We start from the raw sequence: 16,748 nt of genomic DNA, 5'->3' as shown, positions 1-16,748 counted from the left end.
TTTATGCTCAGGGCTGTAGCACCGTGTGAGGAACTGTATAATCCTGCTGGCAGTAATAACTGGCAGCATCCTCAGCCTCTACTGTGCTGATTTTGAGGATGAATTCTGTGTCAGACTGAATCGCAGAGAACCGGTCTGGGACACCAGACATTAGGTTATCAGCATCATAGATGAGAAGCTTAGGAGCCTGGCCTGGTTTCTGCAGATACCAGCTCAAGTAATCGCTGATGCTCTCGTTGGCCCTGCAGGTGATGGACACGCTCTCTCTCAGGGACACAGTGAGGAAGGCCGGAGACTGGGTCAGCCCAGCGTTCCCGCTAGCGGCTGGGAAGGAAGCGAAACACAAAGTCAGCATTGTCTACCAGGTCCCACTCCACTCTCCTCCCAGAAGATTCTGGCGGCCCTGGTCCCCTAACTTGAGAGCACCTGGGTCTCCGAGGGAAGGGGAGACCCCGGGTCAGGGATCCACAGAGCCCTGGGGAGATCCTACAGTCAGGAGGAGAGGAGCCCCCCCCCATCTCTGGGATGTCCCTGCACTCCCCTCCTCACCTGGGAGGCAGGCCAGCAGAAGGCAGAGGAGCTGGGTCAGGACACCCATGTTCAATCCAAGGCCCTGCCTGAGGCTCTTTTTTGCCCCAGATGTCTGAGCAGCCTATTCATGAGGATTCTGAAGAACAGAAACGGGCCCTGGGGGAAACATGCAAATCACTGAGGGGTTGGGCAGGTCTGGCTGCAGCTGCAGAACCAGTGCCTCCTGGGGAATCACACAAACCCAGCATTCACGTCCAGTCCCAGAGGAGCTTCTCCCAGGTGTTTGTCAGAAAAAACCATCTCTGTATTTTGTGGTCCTTGTTTGTCCTCAGAGTCTAAGACTTTGTGATTAGAACAGGGGGTCTTCCTTCTAAGAATGAGGAAAGAAAAGAAGATGACTCTCTAAGACCTAACCTTTCATATGAATACACACTTTTTACTGTGGCTTACCTGAGACATCATGCCCTAGAGATGCGTGTGAGGCCAACTTCATAGGTTACCTAGAATAGATGCCGTGAGCCATGGGGGAGAAGAGGGGGAAGAGCTTTGGAGCAAGCCCCCTACCCAGCCTCCTACGTGCTGTGTGGTGTGCGGTGAAAGCACTGTTTACTGGAGTCTATTTCCACGGCCAGTACATTCCGTACTTTGGAGATTTTGTATTTTATATATTAACTTTTTCTCACTTCTCTAAGTTTCATTGTGTCATCATATCTGAGGGTAACTAGGTCTTTTTTTTGGCCTGATACGGATCCAGTGTTATCATTAATACCATTACCTTTTTATTCTCATAAGTGACCCTAAGTCTGGGTGAAAAGGTATCTGGCGACCCTAGATTCTGGCTCCGTTCCTAGTATATTAACTGTTTCTTACTTGAAAATTAGAAATGTGTGTAAAAATTTGTTACATATCTTTGTATCATCTACCCATGTGATTGAAAGGTTTTATGATGAACCCATTACATTATGATTACATCGGTAAATCATCTGGGCTCACTGGAGCGCCAAGGATCATCATCCCTGGTTAAACATACAATGCCCCGGAGCTGCTCTTCTCAGAAGATGTCTGTAGAGTTGCCCAGGTGGGAAGTGGCTTATTGTAAATCACTTTCAATCCCGAGTACCTTGTGATTTTTTTATTTGAGCTTTACATTGTAAACCTGTGGAATTATTTGGAGTGAGACGGGTCTGTTTGTCCTATTTTTTCTTAGGTCAAGATCCACAGAACCTCATATGTCCCCTCTCCCACTGGCAGCCTCTCGGGACCCACAGTTGCTCCCATGCGGTTGCTCAGAGGGTGGCTGTCCATCTCCCTGGCGTCCAGCCACAGCTCTGCAGGTGAAGTCCTGTCATACCACACAACCCGCACTTGGAGATAAAGCTCCTGACCTCAGAACACCATGGAAATCTGTCCTCCTTCTCAGCTGCTCTGTGGCTGAGAGGACCGGTGCCCTGTGTTCTGCAGGTGCATTTTACACATGAGTCAGAGGCTGTATTGTCCTCAACCTTCACAAGAATTCCCTGCACAATTGCCAATGCTCTATTAACTATTTCCATGTGATTTAAAATCAGACAAAAAGAAAACCACGGTTTTATTCATATAAATTTCCTAATGCTGAAGTATTTTTACATTCTGGTTAACTCCTAATATTCTTGAAATTTACTATATCTTGTCATCATATTTTTATAATATCAGGGGAAGAAAATGTTAATATTTTATTTACATTTATGCATTTATGTTTATAGGTGACATTGGCCTATTTATTCCTTTTCATATTTTCATATCAAAATTAACTTTTTATAAAAAACGTATAAAGATTATTCTCCATGTGATCTAATCTAAAAGAAATAGTTTGTGGGATTCAAACATATTTGTAAAGCCAATGTATACAATACGGAAACATTTTTATTCATACTATGATGCACTTAAGGGGAAAAAAAATCTGTATCAAAGAATAGGTGATACTTCCAGTTCTAAAATAAATAAGTCACGGGGATGTAAAGTACAGCCTAGAGAATATAGCCAATGAAATTTAATAACTTTGTATGATGACAGATGGTAACTACACTTACTGTGGTGAGCATTGCATGAGGTGTATAAATGTTCAATCACTATGTTATACACCTGAAACTAATATTGTATGTTAACCATACTTCATAAATGAATAAATAAATAAAATAGGTAATATATTTTCACTCATTCTGTGGCTATTGTAGTTCTACAACTTTGTTCTTAAACCTTGCCTTTACTTTTATTTGCCCATTAAACTTCCATAAAAATTTTAAAATCAACTTGTTCCTAATAGTTTAAGAAAATTTAAAAAATGAATGACCAAAATTGTGTCACCATCAAAGACAATATTTTGTCTTTCTCTTTGCTTTCTATGATACTGAAAACATAAGGAATTGTACAGGGTTTTAGGAACCAAGGAACTAAATCAGGACCCTTTCCTTATAGATGTCATACAATGGGAGATTCATATCCCTGACCAGAGCACTGGAAAGGTTGCTTTACTGATGTGTTGACGTTAAAAATCAGCAATGACAGGGCGCCTGGGTGGCTCAGTAAGTCAAGCGTCAGATCTTGATTTCAGCTTAGGTCATGATCTCAGGGTCGTGAGATCAAGCCCTGCATCGGGCTTTGCACTAATGTGGAGCTTGTTTAAGATCCGCGCCCCCCCCCCGCCCCACCCCTCTTCCTGCCTGCCAGGAATTTTTAATTTTATCATTAATTCTGAATTAATATTTCTATTAGTGTACTTGCCAACTTTAAACATAACATAGCCAGTTATTTTTTTTTTTTAAGATTTTATTTATTTGACAGAGATACAGCGAGAGAGAGGGAACACAAGCAGGGGGAGAGGGAGAGGGAGAAGCAGGCTTCCCGCCAAGCAGGGAGCCCGATGCGGGGCTCGATCCCAGGACCCTGGGATCATGACCTGAGCCCAAGGCAGACGCTTAACGACTGAGCCACCCAGGCACCCCCATAGCCATTTATTTTACTAGCAAAATGAGCTTATTTGAGAAAAGCAGAATTGCAATTCAGGACAAAGCAAACTATGGCAAACCACAGGTGAGTCTGAAGAGGCAAAAGGAAGGTCAGCTTTTATTATGCTTTAGGAAGAGATTGGGGAGGATTGTTTTGAACAAACTCTCATTGGAGAAGGACAAGAGTTTGAGGTTGGGGTGGTTTCTCCTTGGCTGCAAGCAGTGGTTGTTGCTGGGGCAAGGAGAGATCTTCCTTCTTTTTCTTAAAAGCAGGAAGTGAATTCCTACGTGAAAAATGTCCTCCCTTGTCGAGATAATTCTTACATTCCTTCTTCCCGTTGGTTATGCAGGCTCTAACCATGGAATGGTATGTGTGCGAGAGCTTCCCAGCTTAAGTGAGGTTTCCTTTACTCCTTTTCATCCAACAAAACCAATATTGCTTGTCAAGAAGAATAAACACCACAAGACAGATGCGTCTATGACTACTGTTGGTAACACCCTCCTGTTAACAAACACATAATAGCTGTGTTTTTCTCAGTGGCACCAGGGCATTACCGTTCTCATTGCTCTGTTCTTGTTGGCATGTCACTTCTCTATAGATTCATGCAGAAAAACTGAATATAGTCATTGTCATGACAAGGAGATATCATATTTCTCCCCCCTTCTTTTTGTTTGAAGCTATTCTTCAATGGAGGTCATGATCAGAGTTCATATTTGAGGGCTCTGAGCAAGAGGGATGAAATCAAGAGATATCTGTTAAGACGCAAAGGCTGGGGACTCAGGAGTGCTCTGTACAGTAGCACAGTTTGTGCACTGCACAGATGTGCCCAGCTAAAGGGAATTACTAGGGCTGAAAGGTAGCTACCTATTCGTTTGCTAAACCATGTGAATAGAGTTCTGTGAGTAGGACTGTGCATCCATATGGTTAATTAGTACATGGACATTAATTCTCTTGATGACCCTGTGAAATTGGACAGACATCATCCTCAAAGCACTGTATCTTCCTCTTCTGATAGAATATTCACTACAGGACAGAAGGAAGTCCGTTAGCCTTCAAACTGTCTTTAAAACAAAAAGAGGCATTTCATGGTGCTATCACAGAGGCAGGAAACTCTACATTTAGAAGTAGGGCATCTGAATTCTAGCTGGAGAATTACATACAGCATATCAGCTATGAAGCCAGACCCAGTATTGTGCTTGTTCTGAATCTCTGACTGGGAGACGAAGCCATAATTCCTGCTTGAGCCATAGTTGAGACTGTGAATTGTGTTAGCCTGGCTAGAAAAACAGTATTACAGATCAGAATTCGGCAAACTTTGGCTCATGGGCTCCATCAGGCCCACTCCCCGCTTTTGAGGGACTTGTATGCTAAGAACTGCTTTTTCATTTAAATGGTTGAGAAAAATCAAAAGCAGATAAATTTTATGTGACACAAGGAAAAGTAGGTGAAATTCAAATTCAGTGCCTTATAGGTATATACAGTTTTTTTTTTTTTGGTATATACAGTTATAATCTTTCACTTGAGTATTGACTATGGCTACTTTTGTAATGCAAAAATGCACTGACTCTCAGACCCCAGGTTCTGAAGTGTGGAAAGTACTTTACGGGGAAGACAGGGAAGCAGGCATTTCCATCTAGCTGCTAGTCACATTTGCCAATTCGTCAAAAGTTCAAGCAAGAAGTGAGATCTCATTCTCCCATAAATTTGCACAGAATATATTATCTGTTGGAACTTGATGCAAATGTGAAAGAACTTGCCATTTTTCACAATTCTGTGTAACTGAGGAGCTTCCACATTATCTTCAATTGGAATGAATTAATCTTCAATGTAATAATAAACTAAAAGAGTCTGCCTTTGGCTCAGGTCATGATCCCAGGGTCCTGGGATCGAGCCCCACGTCGGGCTTCCTGCTCAGCCCTCTCCCTCCTGCTTATTGTGCTCTCTCTCTCCTCTCTCTCTAATAAATAAATAAAATCCTAAAAAAATAAGAAGCTAAAAGACACATCTCGACAAGACTTTCCTAAATTCTATATGACTTCCAAGTGATGAATGTGCTCAATCAATATTGCGTGCTTGTGAACTGCTATCAGTATTTGGCAGTACCTACCTGTGTGCAAAAGATACTTACAAAGATGAAATGCATATCATCTCATTGCAGATCAGCTTAACAGGTTTGCAATAGATTTTGATAATAGAGATCATATACATTGAACCCCATTTACATGAAAGGTTATTCCTACCAAAAAAGAATGCTATTCTTCTCATTTGTAGACCTATATTACAAAAACTCTTACTCAATTACTCTTACTGCATTTTGAAATTAATAAAAATTTGTGGAAATTTGTTTTCTCTCTTGTTATGTAAGTGCCTGAAATATATCCTCAGTCGTTCTTTGGCCGACAAATCCTAAGATGTTTGTTATTTGACTCTGGATTTAATCTGATAAACTTTACCTTTTAACTGGAGAGTTAATCTATTTACCATGATTATGACGATTATATATAATATAGAGATTATTATATTATACATAATATATTATTACATAATATATAGATTATTACATATAATATATGCATCATATCATATCATATTATCATATTTTATTATAAGGTCATGGGAAAGACTACCTAAGGTTTACAACTTGAAACACAGCATATAAATCAAGATCTGAGAAACTAAGTTGTTGTGTTTTTTTTTTAATGTATCCTCAGGGCTGAGTATGAACTAGGAATAAAAGAGAGGAAAGGAACATTGTCAGCATGACATAAATAGTTTAATCCACTCCCTGAATTCCCTCACACTTTCCAGACTGGACCACACCCCCCCCAGGCAAAAATCTAGGTGAAGGGGAAAACAATAGGAAACAGTGGTTTATAGCAAACATATCATATCTTATATGTAGTTACCTATTGAGTTTCTTTCTTACTTATCACCTCACATTTGAGGAAAACCTCCAGGAAAGTAAGTCACGGGGTGTTTTATTATTGGGGAAGCACTGTAACACTGTCCCTATTATTAATGCCAGATGTTCACCATAGTTGTCACATACGAAGTTTGCTGGACTCTTTGCCTTCATTGTCCTTATATGTTTCTGGGACTTCATGTTGGAGGGCATGTCGCGTCATGAAGGGAACGGTGCCTTTGGACACAGGACTATGCCTAGGGAGATTGTGTGTTTTGAAGGAGAATAGATACTTCCAGTAAAGTTCTTTGTTAAAACACTTGATAATTTTTTATTTTTTTAAATTTTTATTTGTATTTTTTGTATTGATTAGAAATTTTTTTAAAAGATTTTATTTATTTATTTGACAGAGAGAGACACAGTGAGAGAGGGAACACAAGCAGGGGGAGAGGGAGAGGGAGAAGCAGGCTTCCCGCGGAGCAGGGAGCCCTATGCGGGGCTCAATCCCAGGACCCTGGGATCATGACCTGAGCTAAAGGCAGACACTTAACGACTGAGCCACCTAGGCGCCCCTTGATTAGAAAAATTTTAATGAAAATATTCTTTTTTTAATACAGTGAGGTCTTCAAATTTACTCAGTTGAATTTTTTTTTAAACAGCAAAAAGCTGTCAACTTAAAAATGCCTTCTGTTTTCTGCATAGAAGATGATTCTACAGAGCGAGTGATCTTCTGTGTGGGACTTCTCTTGGTAAACGCAGGAGGAACCACAGCCCGCTCCGCAGAGCTGTCACCTTGCCATCATTTGCTTGATTCTAGAAGGGCACACAGTGAAAAGCTGTTGTGGGAGATGCCTCTTATCCATCTTTGCTGGTGGACCTATGAGTGTTGCCTTCCTCCCTTTTGTACACGAGACACTGCAGCTCCATGAGAAGCCAACAGCTCCCCTGGGCTTATTTTCTTGCACTTCCGACCACATGGACAGGGAGGCTGTGACAGCCATTCAGTGGGGTTGGTGATTGTTCTTGGTTGCAAGTGTCAAGGCCACTGAGCAGAGAGGGATTCATTATGGAATATTGAACTGCTCACAAATTTTTGGGAAGGAAATGGCTCCAAGCAAAGTCTCTAGAAATAATGCAAGCATCAGACTGCAGACATAACTGTACAGAGCCCCATCTCACTATGGGCTCCAGAGGAACTGGGGTACTGCCACCAGGATACGGGAGATCTGGCCTCTTGACCTGCAACCCTCTCCCTGCCGTTTACGACCCCTGGTTAGTCTCAAACAGATTCACCCAGCTCCATGGTTGCTGGGCTGTTTCTGGCCCAGGCCTCCCTGGGGCTTTCCATCATAAACGTGCATCTCCCTACACTTGAACTCCTGCTCCTGAAAACATCAAGACCATGTGCTACCATCTCATGTAAGGCAAATGTTTCCTTTATAAATAACAGCATATTCACCTCTACCCAAAAGATAGGGGAGCCCAAATCCCTTCAGTTTATCTCCCCTCCTGGGAGTTCGTGATCTTCCTGGAAGAGTCACAAACCCATCTGGATATCATTCAAGCTATTGTCTAAATTATAAAGATGACAACCCAGTAGTTTCTTTACATATTTTGTTAAGAAATGAAATTCAATCCAGTAAATTTGAAGATTAAAAGGCTTTGTTAAACGATCCATGAATCTGGCAGCATCTCCTCCAGCCAAGTAGAGGGGAGCTCCATTGAGCTGCAGAAAAGGAAAGGTTTTGAAAGGCAGAGAGAGAGAAAGCAGAAAAAAGAAAATTATTAGCAAAGAATGCATTGTTTTAGGGAAAGTTGCCATCCCAAAAGGAATGGAAGGGGTCTATATCAGTGGATTGCCTCCTAGTTTTGACAGGAAATTCCAGTTTGGCTGGTTAAAGGTCACATTCTTGGGGGCAAAATTGCATTTAGGTTAGGTGTTAAGTCTTGGTTTGCTAACACAGAGCCTTAACATAAGTGACACCATTTTGGGCCTGTGGGTTTTTGTTTTGTTTTGTTTTTGTTCTTGTTTTGTTTAAAAATTTAAAAGAAAGATGGGGCGCCTGGGTGGCTCAGTTGTTAAGCATCTGCCTTCGGCTCAGGTCATGATCCCAGGGTCCTGGGATCGAGCCCCGCATCGGGCTCCCTGCTCCGCGGGAAGCCTGCTTCTCCCTCTCCCACTCCCCCTGCTTGTGCTCTCTCTCTCTCGCTGTGTCTCTCTCTGTCAAATAAATAAATAAAATCTTTAAAAAAAAAAAATTTAAAAGAAAGAGAGAGTAGAGAAAAGGAAATTATTTAACAGACATAAATGAACGCCTGACTTATGCAATTATTGTGAAAGAGCTTCCTTAGTATTTCTGTCCTCAGTGTTCCCTCAGGTCTTTCTGTGTGGAAGGTTCTGGAAAGGCTACACCACATGGCCTTGGCACTCTTCGCTGCAGGTGCCATCAAGACTCTATCGGATGCATTCCTGTAGAGTGGTTCTTGCCATAGAGAGAGAGGAGGAGAAACATATGACTAGAGGGGCTCACTTCTCTGGAGTGGGGTCCAGGCAGCTCAGTCTGAAGGACATAGCTTTCTGATTCTCCAGATTGCTGTTGCCAGAGCAATTGCCTTTCTGATCAGGGAAAATACAAGGGTATTTGAGGGACTGAAACAGGGAGTTGCCTGAGCCTGTTCATTGGGCCTTTCTACACATTTTTGATTTACCTAATTCATGATAATAAATACCTTTCTGCTTGAATTAGCCATAATGTCTTCTTTTATCAAGTGGCTCAATCACAGAACATGTGCTGGTAATCCCGCCACCTTCAGTTAGATGAATCCCTATTCTTGAGCCTACACATGGACTTCCATCTCTGATGTCATGATGTTTGTTTATTAGGCTCCCTGGGAAACCTGGGAAAGGTGACTGTCCTAGTCTGTTTGGGTTGTTATACCAGAAATAACCTTAGCCTGGGCAGCTTATAAACAACAGAAATATATTTCTCACAGTTCTGGAAGCTGTGGAGTCCAAGATCAAGTTGCTGGCCAATTTAGTATCTGCTAAGGACTCACATTCTGTTTCACAGATGATGCCTTCTTGCTGTATCTGGACATGGTCGAAGGGGCCAGGGAGCTCTGTGGGGTTTCTTTTTAAAGCACTAGTCCCATTCATGTGTGCTTCATCCTCATGACATAATCACCTACCAAAGACCCAACCTCATAATATGATCGCCTTGGGGTTTAAGATTTCAACATATGAATCTGTGGGGACACAGATGATCAGACCATACCAGTGACTGACATCGATGTATAGGATCATGTAATTATTGACAGCCTTCTGTTCGGTTATTTTCAATCTTGGCCTATTTTTTAGCTCTTTCTGAAATGATTTTGACTCCAGTCTTTTGATTTTGTTTTTCTCAGGTCTTGTAATTTGTCAAAACCAGTAATCTATGCCAGTGAATTGACTATTTCTTCTTTCAAAGTGACCATCAGATGTAACCCTTGAATTTTATGTACTATTGTGATTCCCTTTCTTCAAAAGCATCCTTGGGAATAGTAGCAAAGTGGCATGAAACCAGTAAAATTCTCTGACAAACCTCAGGCATAAATTTGTCCCCAATTCCAGAAATAATTCATAAAAATAAGGAAATGTCAGGGTTTATCTGGAATTGAAAGCTCTTGGTTTTTTTTTCATCTCCAGGTACCTGACCAATATTTCACTCCTGGTAATAAATGTTTCTTTCTAAGTCTCCAAGTCTCTTTCTTTACCTGGGAAAGCGGGAAATGAGGTAGTTAATATATACCCCAATGGTCCATGCAATGGGGTTCTCTGTTAAAAGTCCTTAGGACATAGGTTGACTTGTTTCACCTTTGGTTTCTTTTGTCTGCAGAACAACCTGTTAAATTGTTCCAATTTCACCCAAGTTTCTTCAGTGTCAATTATGTATAAAATATGGGGAATGATTACTTAAGGAACATTCTAAAATATTTAACACATTGACTATGCATCTCTAAATTGTCATTTTATCCTCTAATTCGCCAAAAAGGCCAGAGAAATCATTCAACCAATATTTAAGAGACATGCCAACTGTTGATAAAACAAATGCTAGTTAATATTTGTAGGATGAAATTGTGATTTTAGCACATATTGTTAAATGATCCAACTTGAAACTGCTCCTCCCCAAGATTCTGATATCCTTCCTCTCAGAAGGCTGAGCATTGTCCCTTATGCCCCACTTGAAGACAAGTGGTATTACCTGTAAATTCATTTTTCAGTCAGTTTGTTTTCTGCTTGTTAATTGGTAGTTTCATTTAGTTGTTATTTTCTCTGTAAATCACAAGAGCTGTGACCTATGTCATGAGGGTATTAATAGATTTCACCATAAAATGAAAAAAAAAAAAAGATCGGATAATATCTCTTACCTGGACGTAGAGATAATGGGACTTTCATAAGCTATAGTGGTTTGTAGGAAAAAAAAAAACTCCAGGGCGCCTGGGTGGCTCAGATGGTTGAGCGTCTGCCTTCGGCTCAGGTCATGATCTCAGGGTCCTGGGATCGAGTCCCGCATAGGGCTCCCTGCTCTGCGGGGAGCCTGCTTCTCCCTCTGCCTTTCTCTCTCGCTCTGTCTCTCATGAATAAAAACAAAAACAAAAACAAAAACAAACTCCATTCATACCCTTAGGGCATCCACTGAGTGAGAAAACATATATTCAGATAAGTATACCAATTGGTATATGATTTAGAAATAAAGATTATAAAGAAAATTCCTCAAGCCAGGTTAGTACTATATCTGGTCCTGGATACCAATTTTTATGGGGAGTTACTGGAGTCCTATTAATCCATTTAATTCATAAGATAATTATATAAACACATCAAAAATACATATCTACATGTATGTATATTATACACATTATACATATGTATGCATATGGACACATATTCACATATACAATTTTATTTATGAAATTTAGATTTAATCACTTTTAATAAATCTGAATTATCTATAAAAATTATCATCATTACTACGCTAAGTAATCTTAGTTAAGTGTTTCTACAATGGGGTAAATTTTACACTTTTAATTCAAGTATTTATTTTTTAAAATATTGTTTTGTATCTTCTTATGAATGGATTTCCAAGTATTCATTTTTATGCCATGTTTTAATAAAACCTATCAATCTCTATGCGAAGATGTGTAAAAACTGTATTAGTCAGATTTTACACACTATTCTAACAAACCAGTCAAAAACTCAGTGGCTTGTAATACTAAGCATTTGTTTCTATAGTCATGGATGTTCATGTTGACAATGATTTGGATGATGTTCACAGTGCTCAGCTGTGTGGTTCTTCTGCAGGGAGATGAACTGTTCTCCAGCCTACTGATTGTGTTTGATCTGGAGCCAAGACTGATGGTGTGGTGACTACCGACGGTACATCATTCTCATGGCAATTTGTAGGAGGGTACAAAATCCCCCACACAAGCAAACTTAAGTCCAATTATTCTGACACAATTGCATATAATTTTGATTTATTCTTAGGTCTTCATAATTCTTTAAATTTCTAAAAATTATTATTCTATTCAATTTTTAAGATACATGGTCATGTTATTTCCAAATAATTATATTTTTCAATATTTACAATCTAACAAGAAGTTTGTAATTTAATTCTGTGTGAATTAGAAAGTAAAATTGGATGTGTTTTCAACACGTAGCTTTAAATAGAAATTTCTTAAATGAAAATAGAAAATTAAAAAAAGACCACTTTAGGGGAAGTAAAAATGCTCTAAAACAGAGCATCTTAAACCTTATACAGATCTCCTGCTATCTTGTTAAAATGAAGATCCTTGTGAGTAGGTGTCAGGTAGATCCTGCTATTTTGCATTTGTCACAAGCTTCCAGGGATGTCAATCTTGCTCTGGCTTACAAAAAATTTTAAGCAACAAGATATTTCATATTAAAGAAAAACAATGCTTCACCCACATTTAGTTTTTTTTTAATCACGAAAGTCCTTCGTTGTCTGTCAAATTCGTTTTATATACGCGATACAATTTCCTCATTTTTCTATTTACTCAGTCGCTTAACAAAATTTTCTTGTGATGAATTCAGACCTGATGATGGTAGCTAGAAGCATATTCAAGTGTATTCTGGGGACTTCCCCTAACTGGCAAACTTCTGAGAGATGTAAAAATAGTGACCATTCCAGGCTGTCTTCTGTCAGCTCCCCATCATCACCATCACTTCTGGAAGCACAATTCCCAGAGCCCCCTTTCCTCTATGGTTTCCTATGGAGTTGCTCACGGAGGCATCTTACCTTAGATTTGGAAGTCAGAAGGGGAGGATTCAGTGCCATCCATCAGCACCTGCAGGCAGATGCGTGATAAGTGGAGGACCAGAGAATCACCCGGTGAAGGGCTGCAGAGGCAAGACAGGCCTGAGGACCACGTGATTAGGCAGCCTGTCTATCCAATGGTATATGTTCTCTGACGTATGGGGGATCACTGAGGAATCACCTGTTTCTAGAGTCTGCTTCCCTTATTATTATATCCCCAGGCCTTTGAAAGAGTGAAGTTCAGACATTACTCCCCTAGATTAAGCAATCCTGCTTGGAATACCTAGAGTGGCTTCTCTTTTGATGCACGAAGCCTGGCTGATGCCACACCCCACACTCCTCAGGTGTAATCATCTGGGGGAAAGGGAGTCAGGCAGGGGGCTGAGAAGCCTCCCTGTCCCTCTCCCAAAGCTGCCAGTGACCTCCAAAGCGGGGCTGCCTCTGCGAAACTCTCTGAGCAGATGTGGGCACCAGGAGAGCAGCGAGGGCAGCCCAGAGCCTCACGTCTGCTTCCCTGGGGGTTTATGTTCTGACCTGTAACACTGTGGGCGGGTAACTCTTACTTTGCTGGCAGTAATAAGTGGCAAAATCTTCAGGCTCCAGACTGCTGATGGTGAGGGTGAAATCTGTCCCAGACCCGCTGCCGCTGAACCGTGACGGGACCCCTGAGATCGTCTGGGAGGCATACTTTATAAGGAGCTTCAGAGCCTGATTGTGTTTCTGCTGGTACCAGTGTAAGCTGGTGCTGATGCTCTGACTGGCCCGGCAGGTGATGGTGACTTTTTCTTTTGTAGCCTTAGACAGGAAGTCCGGAGACTGGGTCAGCACAATCTCACCATGGGAGGCTGAAACCATACAGGAAAGAGCTTATCCTTAGCAGAGCTTAAGGATATGTATATAGAAGTCACCATTATCTTGTTAGGCAGGACAGAGAATACTACTTATTTTTAAAATTTTCACACTTAATCAGTAAGCCAAATTCATTTGTGGAAGGATTCCCAATGAAGAAAGAAAATCAGTGATGGAAAATAATACCCCCACTTTTACCTCCTTTGTCCAAATATTCTCACCTGGAACCCAGAGGAGCAGAAGGCCAAGAAGCTGTGATGGAGTCACCATCTTGCTGCTTTTGATGGGACAGTTTGCTCATGCGACACACCCAGAGACTCTCTTATAAGATTCTGAGAGGCAGAAACAGCTCAGATCTAAGAGGAAGAATATATGCAAATTATGGGGCTTCCGTATTGTTTAAATACTCAAAAATTAAGTTTGTCAGAAGAATCCCCCCTCCCCCCACCAGGCCCCATCCTTCTCTGGTGTATTAAGTCTCCCTCTTCTGGACATGTGGAGGTTTTGAAAGCGCTTACCGCATGCTTGACTAAATACAAGGCCCACCAGCAGGGACATGACATATAATCTAACACAGTCCTCCGGTGCAATTTGCTTTCCCCTGCAGTGAAGAGCAGGTCACATCTTCAGTCTCAGCCCAGGGCTACGTTAACTCTCTGCTCTGCTACAATGCATTGTATGAACATTCCACAAAGCATCCTGCCATGCCACACTCTATCAATAACATCGTGTTAATTAGATGTGATGAGCAAGAAATGGTGAGGACTTAGCTAACTTGCAAAAACACATGTGCTCCAATGGTGGGAGGCAAACCCTACAAAAATTCACGCACCCACCTCACTGGTGGCTATGTTAGGGGTCCAGATATCTGAGGAAGGCGGGCACATCCTCTTCGAAGTAAAGGACAAGTAATTGCATCTTGTACCCCCGACCACTGAGGATGAAGCACAGTATTTTGTAGGCGTCTCTGGAGTATTGAGACAACACATTCTACACTTAGAGAAGCTACACCATTCCAATTATCAGTTAACTTTGAAGTCACTAGTTTAGAGTGGGCACAGAGCCAGGAGGGATTCTGTATCAGGTTTAGGTCATGATGCAAGTGGCCCTATGACGTGGACCATAAGACCTCATCTATCACTTGGTGGTACATGCATCCGTTTTAGAGAAGGACTGTATGGACACTCTGGCAAGCCCAGATTAAGACTCACAGCATAGACTTCCAGGGTTCTACGGCAAGACTCGGCCCTTCTCAAAAACAACCTATTCACTGTTCCCAGCATAGCACAGGCCCTGGTAGACCTGTCCACGGCACATCAAATAACTGTGACGGAGCTGCTCATCCTAAACTGGAAATGTCAGACACACCAGATTTTAAGATTGGGTGGAGCCCAGCAGCAGTCAACCTCAGGAAGGAGATAGTACTTTCTTTAGTATTAGACCCAAGCAGATTCAGAGGACACACTTAATTTATGGGGCAAGAGTTTCAGATCTCCGCAATACTCAGCACTCTTGCCCAAACACCCCTGCATGAACTCCTGTTTTCAGCCTCATGAGGGTTTATATTTAATGTATTTTCTTATTTCTGCATTCTTGGTGCTCCAGCCATGAAGGGACTGCCTCTCCCAAAGTTAGCTAATTCCCAGAGGCAGTAAAAGATGTACCTAACAGCATACCTTTGATATGCAAGCCAGACAATCCTGAGTCCAAGTCCTCACTTGCCTCCGTTCAATGAGACCCGCAATCTGTGACATTTTCCTCTACCGGGATCCCCCCTGAGCACCGGATGACAAGGGGCTCACCTATAGTCTGCAGCCTGCTGAAATTTTCAAACTCTCCACTCTTATGTCTAAGTAGCTTGTTGACTTTGCTTCTCCATTACTTCTCATGAAATACACAGTAAAAAATACACGGCCAGCAGTACCTCTCTCCGCCTTCTCTTCTTACCACGGCGCTGTCTGTGCTGTCATGTGGCACGCTGTGTGTTCTGTTTCTAGGGGAGTATGCGTATAATAAAGACTTCTTACTGTATTGTAATAGCTTTCCTGTCTTTGTTTCTTACCATATCTGATTAAAGACACAGGGCCTCCCTAACAGCAGAGAAAGAACTCTAGGCTTTGTCCAGGGTCGCATCATATGTTGATGTAAGTTAAACTGGACAGCTCCTATACCATAGCCATAACGGAGGGCTCTAAAATAAGATGTTTAGTTAGTAGACACTCAAAGAGCACGAGTGGTCATCGATTTAATGTGGCTGGGGAAGTGGCCTGAAGTAAGGACGCAGATGCGCTACTGGATGGCTGGCTAGTAAGGGCCTGGAAGGAGGAAACTAGAAGGATAAAGGAGGAGAAATCAGAGGCAAGAAATTACCCGATCTAAACCAAAAAGAGAAACTAAGCTAAAAACAAACAAGACCAAAAAAACCCCCAAAATCAAAAACAACAACAACAAAAACCCACAGTATCTGGGATACCTGGGACCAAACAAAAGATCTAACATTTGTGCCACTGGAGTCCTAGAAAGAGTGGGGATAGAAGATGGAGATGAAAAATATTTTGAACAAGCAATTGCTGAAAATTTTCCACATTTAGCAGACCCCCAACAGGATAAACCTGAAGAAATCTATGTCAAGACACATCATATTTAAATTTCTGAGCACCATAGAAAAAGAAAAAAATATCAAAGGCCAAAAGAGAGAAATTACACTTACCCCGAGGAGAAAACAACTTGAATGACAGAGGATTTCTTTTTTTTTTTTAAAGATCTTTTTTTAATTTTATTTGACAGAGAGACACAGCGAGAGAAGGAACACAAGCAGGGGGAGAGGGAGAGGGAGAAGCAGGCTTTCCGCTGAGCAGAGAGCCCGATGCGGGGCTCGATCCCAGGACCCTGGGATCATGACCTGAGCCGAAGGCGGATGCTTAACGACTGAGCCACCCAGGCACCCCTGACAGAGGATTTCTATTCAGAAACCATGGAGGCCAGAAGGAAATGATGCAGCATTTTTTTTTCTGGATATAATTGACATATAACATTGTGTAAATTTAAGTTTTACACGACGTGATAATTTGATCTATGTTTATGTTGTGAAATGATTACCAAAATAAGGATAGTTAATGCAACCATCACCTCACGTAATTATCCTTTTTGTTTTACTTATTTACTTT

The 16,748-nt window shown here is 41.5% G+C and overlaps 1 protein-coding gene across 1 annotated transcript in view; it reads right to left on the bottom strand.

Annotated features, from left to right (window-relative positions):
* LOC110587505 (immunoglobulin kappa light chain-like) overlaps positions 1-13,851 on the bottom strand; it is a 71,374-nt gene extending 57,523 nt beyond the window's left edge. The window contains exons 1-2 of the mRNA XM_044918533.1: positions 13,803-13,851; positions 13,296-13,577 (exon numbers count right to left, since the gene is read on the bottom strand). Coding sequence (XP_044774468.1) covers positions 13,296-13,577; positions 13,803-13,851 — 331 coding nt within the window. The remainder of the gene's footprint in view (positions 1-13,295; positions 13,578-13,802) is intronic.
* Positions 13,852-16,748: the final 2,897 nt, after the last annotated feature.

The sequence above is a fragment of the Neomonachus schauinslandi genome, chromosome 10 (assembly GCF_002201575.2).
Source record: "Neomonachus schauinslandi chromosome 10, ASM220157v2, whole genome shotgun sequence".
Classification (NCBI taxonomy): Eukaryota; Metazoa; Chordata; class Mammalia; order Carnivora; family Phocidae; genus Neomonachus; species Neomonachus schauinslandi.
This window is presented reverse-complemented; position numbering and strand designations above follow the sequence as displayed.